Source organism: Salminus brasiliensis, chromosome 19 (genome assembly GCF_030463535.1).
Source record: "Salminus brasiliensis chromosome 19, fSalBra1.hap2, whole genome shotgun sequence".
Taxonomy (NCBI): domain Eukaryota; kingdom Metazoa; phylum Chordata; class Actinopteri; order Characiformes; family Bryconidae; genus Salminus; species Salminus brasiliensis.
Window position 1 is genome coordinate 21,808,813 of NC_132896.1, and position 15,619 is coordinate 21,824,431.

Sequence of the window (15,619 nt, forward strand, 5' to 3'; positions counted from 1 at the left end):
TTGAATAGCACTGATCCTGCACAGAGCCTGAAGGCACTCTTCTCTCTCCTGTGCACTCCCTCACTTTCACTCACTCACTCACTCTCGCTCGCTCGATCTCTCTTAACAGCTCTATTCTTAATTTCCCGGTCCTTTCCCCATCCGCGTCTCAGCTCCAAATCCTTCACACGGACGTGGAGAGCTACTCATGTGAACAACAACAGGAATGGAAGGGAAGAGGGCTCACAGACAGAGAGAGTAAGAGAGAGCAAGAGAAAACAAGATAGAAAAGGAGAGAAAGAGGGCGAGGAAAAGAGGTGTGTGAGGGGATGTGCACTGGAATGAGATCGAAAAATAGGGTAATAACAGGCAGAGAGTTAAATCATAGGAGAGAAAAAAGGCAAGGGCCAGGAGGAGAAAATGCCTTAGGAAAACAGAAGGACATAATCAATAAGCAATTGAAATGCCTCTTCTCACTGCATGTCAGTGACAGCTGCCTGTCTCATGGGACCTGAGCACTTCTGCTGGGGTATCAATCAGAACTCACCACAATGGCAAACTGCTCAGACTCGCACAGCTCTTCATACTCGCTCTTCAGCTCAGCCAGAGCACTCAGCTCCTTTTGTTCAGGCAGATTCTTGATCAGGTTCTGCAAAAGCACACATGAACATACACACACAGAAAGCTCCCATCAGTGAGGGTCAGATGCAAAATCATACTGTAGAGACGTACTGTTTTCACCACAAAGCACATACCAGAGAGGGGTCTGTGGGACCCATCTCAGCCCCCCATACAGGGATGGTTGCCTGTATGTAAAAGTGAAAAGGTGTACTAGAACAGATTACTGGAATCTCACTGTTTATATACAATGTTGTTCAGGACATTTTGTAGTAGATCGTAGCATTCTTTTTGACTTTTAATGGAAATCAATTTAATAAGGTTCAGACAAAAATAGTACACTAGAACAACATGAAGTTCCATCACATTAGTTTAACTGATCTACTGAGAATGTATTTACAGTGTGTGCAGAATTATTAGGCAAGTTGTATTTGAGAGGATTCTTTTTATTATTGAACAACAACTATGTTCTCAATCAACCCAAAAGACTCATAAATATCAACGCTTGATATTTTTGGAAGTTGTTTGGAGTGGTTTTTTTTTTATATTTGGTTATCTTAGGAGGATATCTGTTTGTGCAGGTAACTATTACTGTGCAGAATTATTAGGCAACTTAATAAAAAACAAATATATACCCATCTCACTTGTTTATTTTCACCAGGTAAACCAATATAACACCACAAAATTTAGAAATAAACATTTCTGACATTAAAAAACAAAAACAAAAACAAATCAGTGGCCAACACAGCCACCTTTCTAAAGTAAACAATGACACTCAAAAGCCTTCCAGCCATAGATTCTGTCAGTTGCTTGATCTTTTTACAATCAACATTGCGTGCAGCAGACACCACAGCCTCCCAGACACTGTTCAGAGAGGTGTACTGTTTTCCCTCCCTGTAGATCTCACATTTCATTAGGGGCCACATGTTCTCTATGGGGTTCAGATCAGGTGAACAAGGGGGCCATGTCATCATTTTTTCTTCTTTTAGACCCTTACTGGCCAGCCACGCTGTGGAGTATTTGGATGCATGTGATGGAGCATTGTCCTGCATGAAAATCATGTTTTTCTTGAACGATACCGACTTCTTTCTGTACCACTGCTTGAAGAAGGTGTCTTCCAGAAACTGGCAGTAGGTCTGGGAGTTGAGCTTCACTCCATCCTCAACCCGAAAAGATCCCACAAGTTCATCTTTGATGATACCAACCCATACCAGTACCCCACCTCCACCTTGCTGAGTCGGAGTGGAGCTCTCTGCCCTTTACTGATCCAGCCTCGGGTCCATCCATCTGGCCCATCAAGAGTCACTCGCATTTCATCAGTCTATAAAACCTTAGAAAAATCAGTCCTAAGATATTTCTTGGCCCAGTCTTGACGTTTTATCTTATGTTTATTGTTCAAAGGTGGTCGTTTTTCAGCCTTCCTTACCTTGGCCATGTCCCTGAGTATCGCACACCTTGTGCTTTTTGATACTCCAGTAACATTGCAGCTCTGAAATATGGCAAAACTGGTGGCAAATGGCATCTTGGCAGCTTGCCATGAAACGCTTGATTGTTCGGTGATCACGCTTCAAAAGTTTGGCAATTTCAAGACTGCTGCATCCCTCTGCAAGACATCTCACAATTTTTGACTTTTCAGAGTCGGTCAAATCTCTCTTCTGACCCATTTTGCCAAAGGAAAGGAAGTCGCCTAATAATTAAGCACACCTTATATAGGGTGTTGATGTCATTAGACCACACCCCTTCTCATTACAGAGATGCACATTACCTGATTTACTTGATTGGTAGTTGGCTTTCAAGCCTATAGAGCTTGGAGTAGGACAACATGTATAAAAAGGATGATGTGATCAAAATACTCATTTGCCTAATAATTCTGCACACAGTATATACAACAAGCAACATGAGACATTGCAGCCCCTGAGTAGATTGAGTACAATGAATGAAGAGACAGTTAATAAAACAGCATTTCCTCAACAGGCTACAGACTGATTTGTCTTTAAAAAACTCTCACAGCTGAACTCAAAGAAAAATATTTATGCCTGCCACAAACTGCGTGTTCTTTTAGTCATAGTTTTAATGTGTTCATGGAGAGAAACCATGGCAAGCTCTTCACCATAAAGTACACTGAGCTCTTCACACTGCACTAACAGCGGATGTGTCCTGTCTTGTGTGGGATTTATTTCATTGAGAGGTTGTTATAATTGTGTAATTTTAATTGTGTTAAAATACTCTGAGGATGATGAAGTAAAGTGAGAGAACCCTCCTTTTCCTTAAATGTTAATTGTACACGCAAAGGTCAGTAGAGTAAATGAATGAATGAAGGAGAATGGAGGGTTTTTTTTTTTACCGGAGCAAAGGCAACCTTTTCTTGGGCTTCTAGAAGCTTCCTCCCTCATTAACTAACCTAATTTGGCCGGCATGAGCAAGTATCCTAAAAGGAACGCAGCTAAGAGTGGCTTGGTGACTTCTGCAAGGGCACTGTTGACTGAGGAGATGCTGGAAGTGCCACTGCATATATAGCTGGTCTGAACACAGTCATTAGTAAGCCAAGAAAGCTCACATTTTAATTCATAGCATGTCCCAGCTGGGATTGCCAAATGTCTGGTAAAGTGTAAAGTACATTACTTCTACTGGCTGAATCATCTAAGGGAACATAAAAGACCCCAATAAAGGAACAAAATCTGTAGTGTCAATTGCGAGGTAGGTGTGCGCCAAAATAGCTTCCATCAAGGCATGGCCTCCGCAAGACATAGCCAGCATTAACCTTTTCAATTTGAGCTGCAGTAGCTGTTCTGTATGCTCAGATCAGATAGGCTAACTCTCACTCCCCTTGGGCACCCATTACCCTGTCACTGGTTCACCGGTTGTCCTTCCTTGGAACACTTTTGGTTGGTTACCACTTCCAGGAACCAGGAACACCCCACAAGACCTGACGTCTTGAAGATGTTCTGACTTGCTGACTAAGGCTTTTACTCTGCCCCTGGACAGGTGCCAATGTAACACGATGTTATTAACTTCATGTTGGTTAATTGCTGTATGTTTACACACCAACAAACACAAATGCATATTTCATTTGGTGATTATATATACACACAGGCCAAGAGGAAACAGTACCAAAAACTCTGTTACTAAATAATAATAGTATCTGTTTAATAAATAATTTCTTGCTCCAGTGAGCTCAGTAGTCTCATGTATAGTAAACACGTTGACAGATGTGTGAAGAGAAAATCTCAAGTAAAAAGAAAAAAGTTTACTTTTGATTAAACCCTTTACTTTGTTCTTTTGATAGGATACAAAAACGTTCTTCAGAAAACAGGATTGTCTACAACAATTACGGCATTGACAACCAGTAGGAAAACAGAAATCACATGCTGATTTAACTTGAAAAATGGCAAAACACTGTAATTCCATGGGAAGATTTTTTTCTGGTGGGTGGGAACCTGTTGAAAGAAGGTTGGGTGAAACGGAAGGCTGTGTCTATTGTCTCAGATGTTGAATAACTGTATTGAGAGGGCTTTGAGGCACTATGGCAAAAGGGTCTGCAATCGAACAGCAAAGATCTGCTACGTTGGGAAGTGCGGGTGGGATTACGGTGGCAAAGTGGTCTTTTTCTCATTTGAGTCGGAGAAACATTAGCTTGGCAGTTTGGCAGAGGAACAAAGCATCCCTACACAATGTATCATTGATTTTGAATGAAACACAACCACGCAGCAGCAAACCATTCAGCCACAGAAATCATCATTTCTAATGCTCCCCTGAATCCGATTATTGGAGTTGTTTTTCTCTGCCACCACTTGCAGAGAAGAGACAAGCAATTAGGGTTTGTTGTCGCCTCTTCTGGCCCTTTTTTCAGCAGCACATGGTGAATCGCTGCAGAAGACATGGATGGGAGGGCGGGGAGAGAGGGTCGAAGAGATGATGGCAGATAGAGCAGGGAGGGAGAAGCGCTACTGTTGATTGTTATTGCATTTGTCTGCAGCTTTCTTAATTATCAGAACCCCACGTACTGAGTAAATGACACAAAGGCAGAGGCATATGGGTGGGTTTCGTGAGCTGTGCATCCTGCACCAGGATGAGTCAGTCTGCTCTCTCCAGGCCTCCAGACACAATCTGCATCTGGGGGAGTGCAGCACAGAGCGGAGCAGCCCCTGAGTCGACGGCCCTGCCAGGATAATCACTCAGCCATTTGGGTTCTCGCAGCAGGGAAAGACACATGCACACTGTCACTTGTTACTCTTACTCTTGGCTTGATTGCCTGTCAATCAACAACCTGAGCACAAAAAAAACCCCAAAAAAAACTAAAACATCTCAAAAAAGCAAAAGGGGAGAAAATGATGAAGAAGGAGGAGGAGGAGCACACCCTGGATTCTAGCAGAGGGAAATATATGGTAAAGGCAGATCTGTAAATGTTGCACAATTGTGACAGCATATTTGTAATTGTTCATTTAGGGGTTTCATATACTCCAAGCAAATCCTGGATTGCAAACTGGCATTATCTGCTCAACATAAAAACGAGGGTGATGAACCTCACAAAGGTGGGCAGTGGTGGCTCAGCGGTTAGAGCACCGGGCTATCGATAACAGGGTTGTGGGTTCAATTCCCGGGCTCGGCAAGTTGCCACTGTTGGGCCCTTGAGCCAAGCCCTTTACCCTCTCTGCTCCACAGGCGCTGAAGTTGGCTGCCGACCGCTCTGGGTGTGTGTGCCCCTAGTTCACTAGTGTGTGTGTGTGTTATCACTACCACAGATGGGTTAAATGCGGAGGACACATTTCGCTGTACAGTGTACACTGACAAATACGTGCAAGTCCTTTAATGTTTACATTGCAGACAAAGGTTATATATGCACATATGATATACACTTGATTTAGATTTAGCACAGGTAAACTCTTATTCATCCTCCTGAACAGTAGTAGAAGACATGTAGTGTATCCATAGTAAGGGGCATTTAGATGACTGTCACAATAGGTCAATTCTCACGTAAACAGAATTATGATAAAGACTGATGTTAGACTAATGCTGCATGGATTCTGATCTAGCTGTTTAGACAGTGATTGCATTGCTGTGTATCGGACACGTGTTGGATTTCAGCATCATCAATGAAAGTGGCCCAAATCAGACTTAAACTCCATATTCAGTTTGTGTATTTGTTGTTCACACTGCCATACGAAGAACAAATCTACTTGAAGGGAAATTTTAAGGTCACTTTTACCTGCAGCAACAGGTACATCTTGTCTTTAAAGATTTGAAAAGACGGTTCTAAAATGGCAAACCTAAAAATACTGTCATAAATGTACTAAAATAATAAAAATAAATCAAATGTGCTTTATTGGCATAACATTTATTATTAAAATAAGTACAAACAATAGAATAAGGACAAAATAAGGACAAAATCAGAACAAAGCTATAAAATTAGAGGAATAAATATGGTAATATCTATATTTAACATTTAAACAACAGGTAAATATGAATAATTAAGAAGTGCATCTTAATATCTGGAATTAGAAATATTGATGAAATGTGTTATGCTTTTTCTTGGGTTAATGGCAGTTCTGAATAAATTGTTCTGCTAAATCAATTGCCTCTAATGTATTCGTACTTGGAAAATGAAAGATGGAAGTAATTATCAGTGTCTCTCTTGAGCGAGTGCAGATCCTATTCCTTCCTATTTCTATCGCCAGTTTGTATTGACTCTTTTTGTATTTTAATGTTTGCCTTTGTTTGTTGTCTTTACATTTAATTATATAATAGGCTAATGTGTATTTTGTTTATTTCAGTGTGTAATTTAGCTTTCTATCTTAGTACCAATATAACCAGGTGCTCCCATACAGTCAACAAGACTCATGCTGAAAATAACAAGCCCAACAACCTTTCCATCTCCATACAGCAGTGAATCATCCTTACAGTAAAGTCAGAAAAGAGGGAAGATCAACACATCTCAAATTACAGTCACAGGGACAGCACAATCAATAAAAATGTTCTCCCTGCAATAAACTCTTTATTAAACTCAAAGAATTCAGACAACAGGAGAGATGAGTGAGTGGACACAGGAGGGCTGTAACTCTCTTTCCTCCTCCGTCTACCCCACTGCTTCCCAACACTAAACACTGGCCTTTTAGTCTGGAAGGAGTAGCCACATCTGTTTTGTAAAGGTCTGACAGATGTGATTGCCAATTTTTCTCCCCATTTTTAATTGATTTTGTCCTCGATTTTGGAACTCTGCGCTGCATGCTGCTCAGTCACTGTCTCTGCCTAATGCTGATGTGAAACGTTAGACTGTCATCTTCCAGCCGTGACTTCTCAGCAGGCCTCCAGTACGGCTTTCGGTAAACCATCTGAGAGACCTCAGTTTAAATCGATACCAGAGAAAACCCGGAAACTTACCCAACCCAGCACATGAATCCAAGCTAGATAAATGTTTGCAATTAGAGACTTATGGTTTAAATCGGAATGTGAACACTAATAGAGGTCCATGGAGTCCATTTGATGCATTCGGTTAGTCACACACAAAAAAAAAATCTACACATGATGAGGACTAGATGAGTCAGTCTATTTCAGAGAAACTTACTGCAGATGCTCTTTAAATTGTATATTCATGAAATGTTGTGCTGACTAACACAACCTCACCAATGCAAACAGTGTCTATCACATTAGATGAAAAGTAACACTTTCGAAGTAGCTGCATCTTGTTTTATGCAGCAAAACAACATCCAAGCATCAGGTTAATTATGTCCGTTCATTTATGCAACATACACTACTAAAACCCTGAAGCACACACAAGTGAAGTTGGGAAAGTTGAACACACACGTGGTTCATTTGTGAGGTTTAAAGACTTTTACAGCAAAACATCAACTTCCATATAGGAGGCAAATTTGTCTTGATGGCCACAACAGGTGACACCTTAGTGGGCTGTACTGTTGGCATTAGACTAATCTAGGGAGCAATGTGACAAATCCCCCCCCAAAAAAACTCCATAGAATCAGAACCAACACCTCAGAGAGTCACTTGCCACAACCAGCGACTGACAGGCGACAAACCAGGGATGACAGATTTCAAAATCGCATTAAATTAAATGAGGAAAAAAAGCAAAAAAAAGGATTATATTTGGTGCTGTACAGGATAGACCTAGTAAAGCTGACAGACCTGCCGTGACATTAATTTTGTCTTTCTGAAGACATTCTTTTTATAAGGTAGAGAGTGAAGGCACCTGTGTGGTCTGTGAAATTTTCTCTCAGGTTTGTAGGGAGGGATTAGAGGATGTTAACCAGAAGAGAGATGAAAATATAGAAAATGCTGCAAGACCTACACACAGAAATGTGAAGATGAGACAGGGGGTGAGGCAAGATGAGAGCGAAGCGGGAGGGCAGTTCTACGTGAAGTTGGAATTAATCATTTAATTTGAGTGGCATCATCATCATGTCATGGATCTGTCTGAGCTAGTGCTACCTGTCTATCTGCTAAAGGAAGAGGAGAAAGGAGGAGAGTAATGACTAAATTCATTCAGCCGAAGAACAGCAAGGCTGAGACATATTCTCTGGATATCCTCCATAAAGGGTACAAGCTGAATGGCAGCCTAGGTGAAAGCCAAACCCATAGTGGGCATCTTTTGCAGCTCATAGCTCTTTACTACCTGCAAATTGCAGGTTCTTTTTTTAATTCACAAGTGTGTGTTTGTATGTATTGTACCCTGATCGTGTGTCTAATTATTTGCAGAGCTAAATTTTAAATTTAAACTATGCAATGCCCAGCTCTGTGTTGTTTTTTGTTAACACACCTCATATTTTGCTTTTTACCAAGGATGGTTCACACTGGCCTGTCGAATTAACATATGATGCAAAAGTAGCTATGAGCACAGTGCCAGAATCAAGCCTCTATTAAGCTCAAGGGGACAAGCAGTCTCCTTTGCTTAAGTAGTAATCTGGAGGCCCTACCCACTTCCATACTTATCGCCTTGTCCCACACGGGCACTTTACACCATGCAAATGATGGACAACAATAAGGCAGGCTGCTCCAGTCACCTGTTGTTAGTCCCATAAACAAAGGCTGGTGCTGCCGCCAGGCCCTACAGCCAACCAGCAAGCCAGGTAATGAGGCCGCATGAATATGTATGAGGGCCAGTGCTGGAGATGGCAGGCAAGCCAGGTGATTGACAAACAAGATAAACAATAATAACAAGCAAGGGTAAAAACAAAAGCCCTCACAGGCCCAGCCAATCAAGAGCGAAGGGAGAAGGCAGATGCCGTGAAGGAGCACAGGGAAGAGCTGACGGGCGCACAGTGTGGTGGGTCAGAGGATGTGTAACTAAGAGATGTGTAGTACTGTCACTTTTAGATTTGATAATGTCCTAAAAATACGAAGCTGTCTTTAATAGACTGGAAGCAGTTAGTCGTAGGTACATGTGTTATATTCTGAAACGGTAATCTGTAAATAATATTGTTATTGTTTTTTTTTTTTTACTTCTATTATTTATATTGTGTATATAGTGGTAATTTATCTACATTTTTGCATCTGAGTGTCTTGTTATTCCTTTGCTGCTGTGACACTAAGAATTTCCCCACTGTGGGACTAATGAAGGATTATCTTATCTTATCTAGCACAGTTTTAAGGAGTTCTTCGATGCTGCACTACTTACAACAATAGCAGAGATTGTTACTCGGCAATTAGTAACAGTGCAATAAAGTTGCACAAAACTCCACTAAACCCCAGCTTAAAACTGAACATGTTCACACTTAGCAAATGCTTAGGTACTCAAGAAACAACAAAAGAACATCAGTTATGCTTACAGTAGTCTCAGAATGGGAATTCATAAGGAACTCCTCTCATGTAGGCAGTGGAGAAAGAAATACATCACTACAATACATTAAGTGATAAAAGGAGAAATTTGCCAGTACATAGTTCTTCTTTTCCTCACACTGCACTGGGGTGCATATCATATTAATATATTTCCTATTTTAAGGTAAAACAGTGTGGGGGGGGGGGTCAATCCTAAAGTATGAACAGCATTATTCATAACAGCGAGGAGCTTACATTCAAGGTATAATAATGTGTCATAGGGTTTCACTCAAACACTCCGTCTGGTGGAAAGTTCAACACAAGAACAAAGTGGCTGTGAGACACACATGAATGCACACAATTACACTGCCATTAGGTGATCTTGAGCCAACAGTCGGTGGTCCAGTCAATAAAGTGACGCTGCCACAGATGGCATCGAGACTCCAGAGAGAGACATCTGAAACAAACACTGTAATGTCTGGGGCTCGGAATGATGCTGGATGCTGGATGATGATGGAGGTTAAGCTCACTAAAAGACTGTCTCCACTTTCTGTCAGAGAGGTGTTACACAATGCATCTTCTGCAAAAAAATGGTTTCCTATAGTTTATTCATAGTACGCTGTGTGAATCAAACATGGCAGGGGATATAAAAGGCTGCTTGTGCTTTGTAATTGTGACTAATAATAGCCTCCAGCACAGCTGTCCTGTAAAGGACATTCATTTTAGTACATGTTTTTTTTGCCACTGAAAATGTCATATCACACATTTCAACATTCCTTTCTAAAACAAAATCTGAGTATAGCATACGAAAAACACCACGATAACATCTGACACTAGAGTGTGACATGATATAACTACCTTTAAAAAGTGCAATTATTCCTGTGGTTTACTTAGATACAAATTCAGTATGTCAGACTAAAACGCCACATGACCTCACAAAAAATAATTTATGCAATTATTCATCTTGTTTGTGTACGTACATAAATTGTACAGGGAAAAAGTGCTACAAATGAAGGCTTAAATAAAGGGAATCAGAATTACTTATTACAGTGAAAAGATGAGGAGAAGAGTGGATTAGAATAGAGAGGACAGGCAAGGAAATGGAAAAGTTATAGGCAGTACAAGAGTAAATAGACCAGACCTTGCTTGATATGCAGCGGCTAAAGCTTAAAGGGCAGACAGAACTGGCAGAGTCACGTTCAGGTAATGTGACCAGGGCCACTGGGATCAGTGCACGTCTACTAACCTGAACTGTATCCCCCTGAATAAACTTAGTTAACTCACTGCTGAGTTTTACAAACTCCCATTTCTTGTGCGGAAATGACCTGGTGAATTCACAAAACCCTATACGAACTTCACTCATTCCAAAGATGTATTATGTAAACTGCAGAACGTGTCCATGCTTTGCGTAAGGTATGGAGTAATGCAAAAGATCCTTGATCTATCCCTTTCTTCTGTGACATTTCCTTTCAACATCCCGCGAAGGGCACACTAATTACAAATTAATAACTGCAAAGTCATGTAGTCATTCCTATTTCCTTTTGAAGGGGAATGGAGTAATATTAAATACACAGGCGCACATAAAAGATTAAAAACTTCACTTCTTACACTGAGCAAAACAAACCCCAAGGGCAGAATCAGCCAGTGTGTCTTGTGGTAGTGGTAAGAGTGTGTGTATATGCATGACTGAAAAAGTCAAGGAAGGAGGGAGAGAGATGAATGGAACAGGGAGGGGGGGTTCAAAACTGTTATATTGATATCCCAACATAGCATAACTAAGTAGAAACAGAAGCATTGGATTGCTGAGGAAAGATGTGGAAAGAAGACTAATAGCATCAAAGCTCACTATGGTGATAAGATCATCTTCATTTATGAGAAATTCTGAGAAAAAATTCTGAAGCATTTAGTAATGGCTTGCCATACCATCTGGTAAATGCCAAGTTCTGAAGCTCAATTATACATTATTATCAAATAACTGCAACATTTAAAAGTGACCAATATTTTTTTCCCTCTTATTTGGCAGAGCTGATACAATCTAATAAGCTATTTATGAGACGGCTACGACCCTTTCCCCCACCAAGCAGCTGGTGCATTTCACGTTGTCAAATAAAGCATCAGGATTTATGCATCCCACCATTATTTTCCATGTTTGCTATAAAAACAGGTGCACCAATTAGGAGTTAAACAGTTACAAAGACTACCATGATCCTAATTAGATCTCCGGCTTGAAGAGTAATTAAAATCGCTTTATCTGCCAACGTCATAAATATGGCATTTAACAAATTGGCAAATAGTGTTGCATATAAAGAATGTGAATTTTCTTTCATGAAGTCAGCAAAGACCAGGGATAATTTAAGGCCATGCTATCAAAGCACTGTCGCTATTTTCTCAGAGTAGTGGGCCTCTGGCTCTCTGCATTGAGCTATCTGAGCTGGGATTAGTCCTCGTATAATGAAAGCTTTGATGAGATGTGCAGTGGGTCATTTTCATATGGAGGCTATTAGAGGGCAGTGTATGCCTCGCTCTTGATTGTGTTAGAAACAAGACCAGAAAGGTTGTGTCCATCCTCCATATGATGCGGGTGCAGAAGCTTATTAGAATTCCAAAGACAGATGGCTCTGGGGCAGTACATGAGCTGTGTAATGTGCGACGAGAAGATGCAGAGCAGCCTCTCTAAAACAAAAGAAAGGCAACCACCCATGAAACACACAGCATGCAAAGGTTGTTCAAAAAAGTATTTCTCACAATGTTTTTTTTTGGGGGGGGGCTTGGTGTTGGTCACAAAATTTGATGATTGGGGTTAATTCCATAAAAAAGATCCAAATGAAAATTTTCATCTACAATATTTGGCAGCCAGTCATATTGCTCTTTGTGAGATACCAGTGTAATGAGGCGTAAGTTCTCATTGCAATTTTGCAATAAATATTTAAAGAATGGTCACTGATGTGGGTCTCACCTAAAAAGCAAGGTGCCAAATAACAGTAAGTATGTGACTTTGGTTGGGCCCATGCAAAACTGCTGTAATAGGTTTTTGTAATTATTTCCAGATAGTGTTGCTGTCTTCTTGGTGTGGGGCACATTAGCTAGCTGAAGAGATTGTAGCTGGGTTAGCATTTTTCCTGGCTCCTACTCACTTCCTCACGCTTACATCTTACTGGAAAACAAGGTGAAAAGCTGCCGCTTTCCCTTATGGTGTGTGTTTAGCTCCAGTTTGGCAGTCACCTGAGGCAGGCCAGTTTGTTGTAGAGAGAGCGGTCATTTGAACTGCAATTTAACTGAAATGGAATTACAATACTGATACCACAGAAGGCTGCAATATGTAAATGAATCCTTTAATATATCTTTTTTGTTTACTGTGCTCTGCAAGTACTTTGATAAATGTTTTTTTTCTGATAAATGAATGTATATTTTTATTAATCAAAGTGTTTATGTAACCCTAATAAATAATGCAGACTAATCTTAGACTATGTGATAACAGATCAATTTGCTTTTAATATGTTACAAGGTGTACTTTAATCACGATATGTAGCACTGTCACTGCAATATGATAAGTTTGTCCATATTGTGTAGCCCTTTTGCAAAGGTGCCACTTGTCACACTTTTACAGTATTTATCTAATACTATATCATAGGAACCGTCTACATACATCACTTTTTTTTTTTATCACTTTTGCTTTTTGGGACACTGACATTTTTCTGCTCTAAGAGGAATGCAAAGTTTATGACCACCCACTATTGGAAAAAACTAACATTAAGGCTAGAAAATTCTCCAAGTATTGATTAAGCATCGGGGCAGTATGAAAGATGCATCATGACTTGCTAAAGGCGTGACCAATAATAAGCAGTTACCGATACAGCTCTGACCAAAAGCTGCCTGCGGACACCAGCCTGTGAACTGGGAGGAGGAACAGCCCCCTCTCGCTCTCAAAACCTTACGTACAGTCATAAAAGGGCCACCAGAGGCTGAGGGTTAGAGGGGGCGGAGGGGGTGGTCTGATGCAAATGAGATCAAACCTTTCATAGATAGAAGTGGCGTCTTTACCTCATGAGACACAAGCCATTTGCAATTACCACGTTTAAGATGAACAAAAACACACAGAGAGAGTCAGTGTTAAGAGCTTCCAGGAGGCTCATCAATCTTGCCCACAAAACAAAGGGCAGCAGAAGAGAGGGTGGTGCCGCTAGACTTTGCCAAGTCCTGTCCCACAGTATCTATGAGAGAGTGAATGGAGCCTCTGCTGGTCTAAGTGAATGAAGCCAAACTGACGGGCAAAAACCGGCATTAAAAGGCCTATCAAATGAAGCTCTCCAGATAATATACATGTAACGTAAATAAAATACACACACACACACACAGATATGTACATGCAAATACTCACACACATACATACCTGGATTAATGCCTCGCTCAGCCTCCCCTCATCTACCTCCAGCACAATGTCCCTGATCTCTTCATAACGCAGCCGGAATGATCCAAGGAAAATTGCTGTAGAGATAGAAAAGGACAGAGGAGTCATTTTATTCCCCCTTCTGTTAGCCTGCTGGTGTTCAAAAACACATTCTCCATCCAACGCTCTTCAGATAAAATGACCACCAAACACAGTCTATAACTCAACAGTTGGAACGCAAAACACTGTCAGCTTTCAATGAGGTTGTTTGGGCCATTTCAGGGTGATTGGAGTAGGATAAACAATTTGCTGCTAACAATGAAAGTATCCAAAACAGGTTTCATTCTAAACTACCACTACACAACATCTTTACAGAATATCAATGGTGAAACTGGGAGTAATTCTATGAGCACTAAAAATCAAATCAACTCATTTCAAGTGACATATCTGTGCCATGGGATGACCATTCAACATAAACCATAGCCAATAAGCTTCCAACATTCACTTTACCCCATTCAGTCTTTCATTGGGTAATATATACTAGTAATGACATTTACTCTTTAGTGAAAATGCAGCCTTTAAACTTTATTTCCCAATTAAACTGGTACCTGGACCTAAATACTATAATAATGTTTCCCTCTAACAGAGTGTTTGAGGGAGAGAGGTCTTGCATCTCATTCTTCCAGCAGCCCTGTGGCCTGTAGGTAAATCCAATCCAAATTCTGATTAACAGCAATTTAATAAACAACTATTCCCTCTGCCTCATTCTCTGAGCTGCTGTGAAACTAAGCTCTTTTTCCAGCACTTCATTAAGAGGTCATATAACAATATGGCGAGTCCTTCAGAAGCACAGAGCTGTGTGTAAAGTCAGAAGATGCAGGAGGAAATGTAAGGGATGGGGGTTACTGTACAAGGATCATTTGGCAGAGACAGGGGAAGCACCTATGGCAGCAATTTAAAAAAACAAAAAACAAACAAAAAAAAAACATTACCACAAATGATAGCAGCTTCATTCTGGATACAGGAATATTCTAATCGAGCAACTATCAATAGGATAGGTTTTCACATCTATAAATAAATAAAGGTTTTGTTTCAGAATGTTGTGAGTTTAATGACCTTGAGATGCAGAACTCAAACACCAACTTTGCTGTAAAATTTTAATTGGACGAAGAAAACTTTCACCTCATCTGGTGGTTCATTAGCATAATTTACACATTCACAGTGAGTGAGTTATCAATTTTTTTTCTCTCCTTTTCCCTCCTTTTAACAAGCTTCTCTTTGACAGATGCATTCCTTAAATTTAACTCATACTACCCACTCATGTTGAGTAGTATTTTTCCAGTATAAAAAGTAATAAATTCATATATAAATAGAAATGCCTAAATATTTTACAGACTATGCACCAGTTTCCCAAACCCAGGTCAAGCGTACATCTAAGCTAAAAAGAATTACCTACAGTTAATCACCACTGAATTGCAATTTCATCTCTGAGATTTAATTAAAATGAAGAAACTGGACTTTCTAGTCAACAAACAGGATACATTAGAGGGCTGGGTCAGTATCAACAATATAAACATTTATTTTATTTGCTTGAATGCAGTGAGCTTTCTAGAAGGAACTACTGTGTCCTATGAATATTTCTACATGCTAATGCATCACACAGCCAGTTTGCTTAATTCTAATGGAAGAGAATGATTTCATCTCTAGGTCTGGCTCACCTGCTTCTCTTAAACCATAGCCATTTCTGCCTCTGGATCCAATGGATCCTGTCTCATCTCAGCTACTGTTTCATCTGTACATAGAACTCCACCCAAACCTAGGATCCAGAGTATTAGAACAAATATGTAGCCTTGCTTTACAAGGACATAA

At 40.3% G+C, this 15,619-nt stretch overlaps 1 protein-coding gene across 8 annotated transcripts in view; it reads right to left on the bottom strand.

The window, feature by feature from the left end:
- diaph2 (diaphanous-related formin 2) overlaps nt 1-15,619 on the bottom strand; it is a 395,960-nt gene that overhangs the window by 181,754 nt on the left and 198,587 nt on the right. For all 8 annotated transcript variants that reach the window (XM_072664160.1, XM_072664155.1, XM_072664157.1 and 5 more), the window contains 2 exons: nt 13,754-13,848; nt 527-628 (listed from right to left, as the gene is read on the bottom strand). In XM_072664160.1, the coding sequence (XP_072520261.1) occupies nt 527-628; nt 13,754-13,848 (197 nt within the window). The remainder of the gene's footprint in view (nt 1-526; nt 629-13,753; nt 13,849-15,619) is intronic.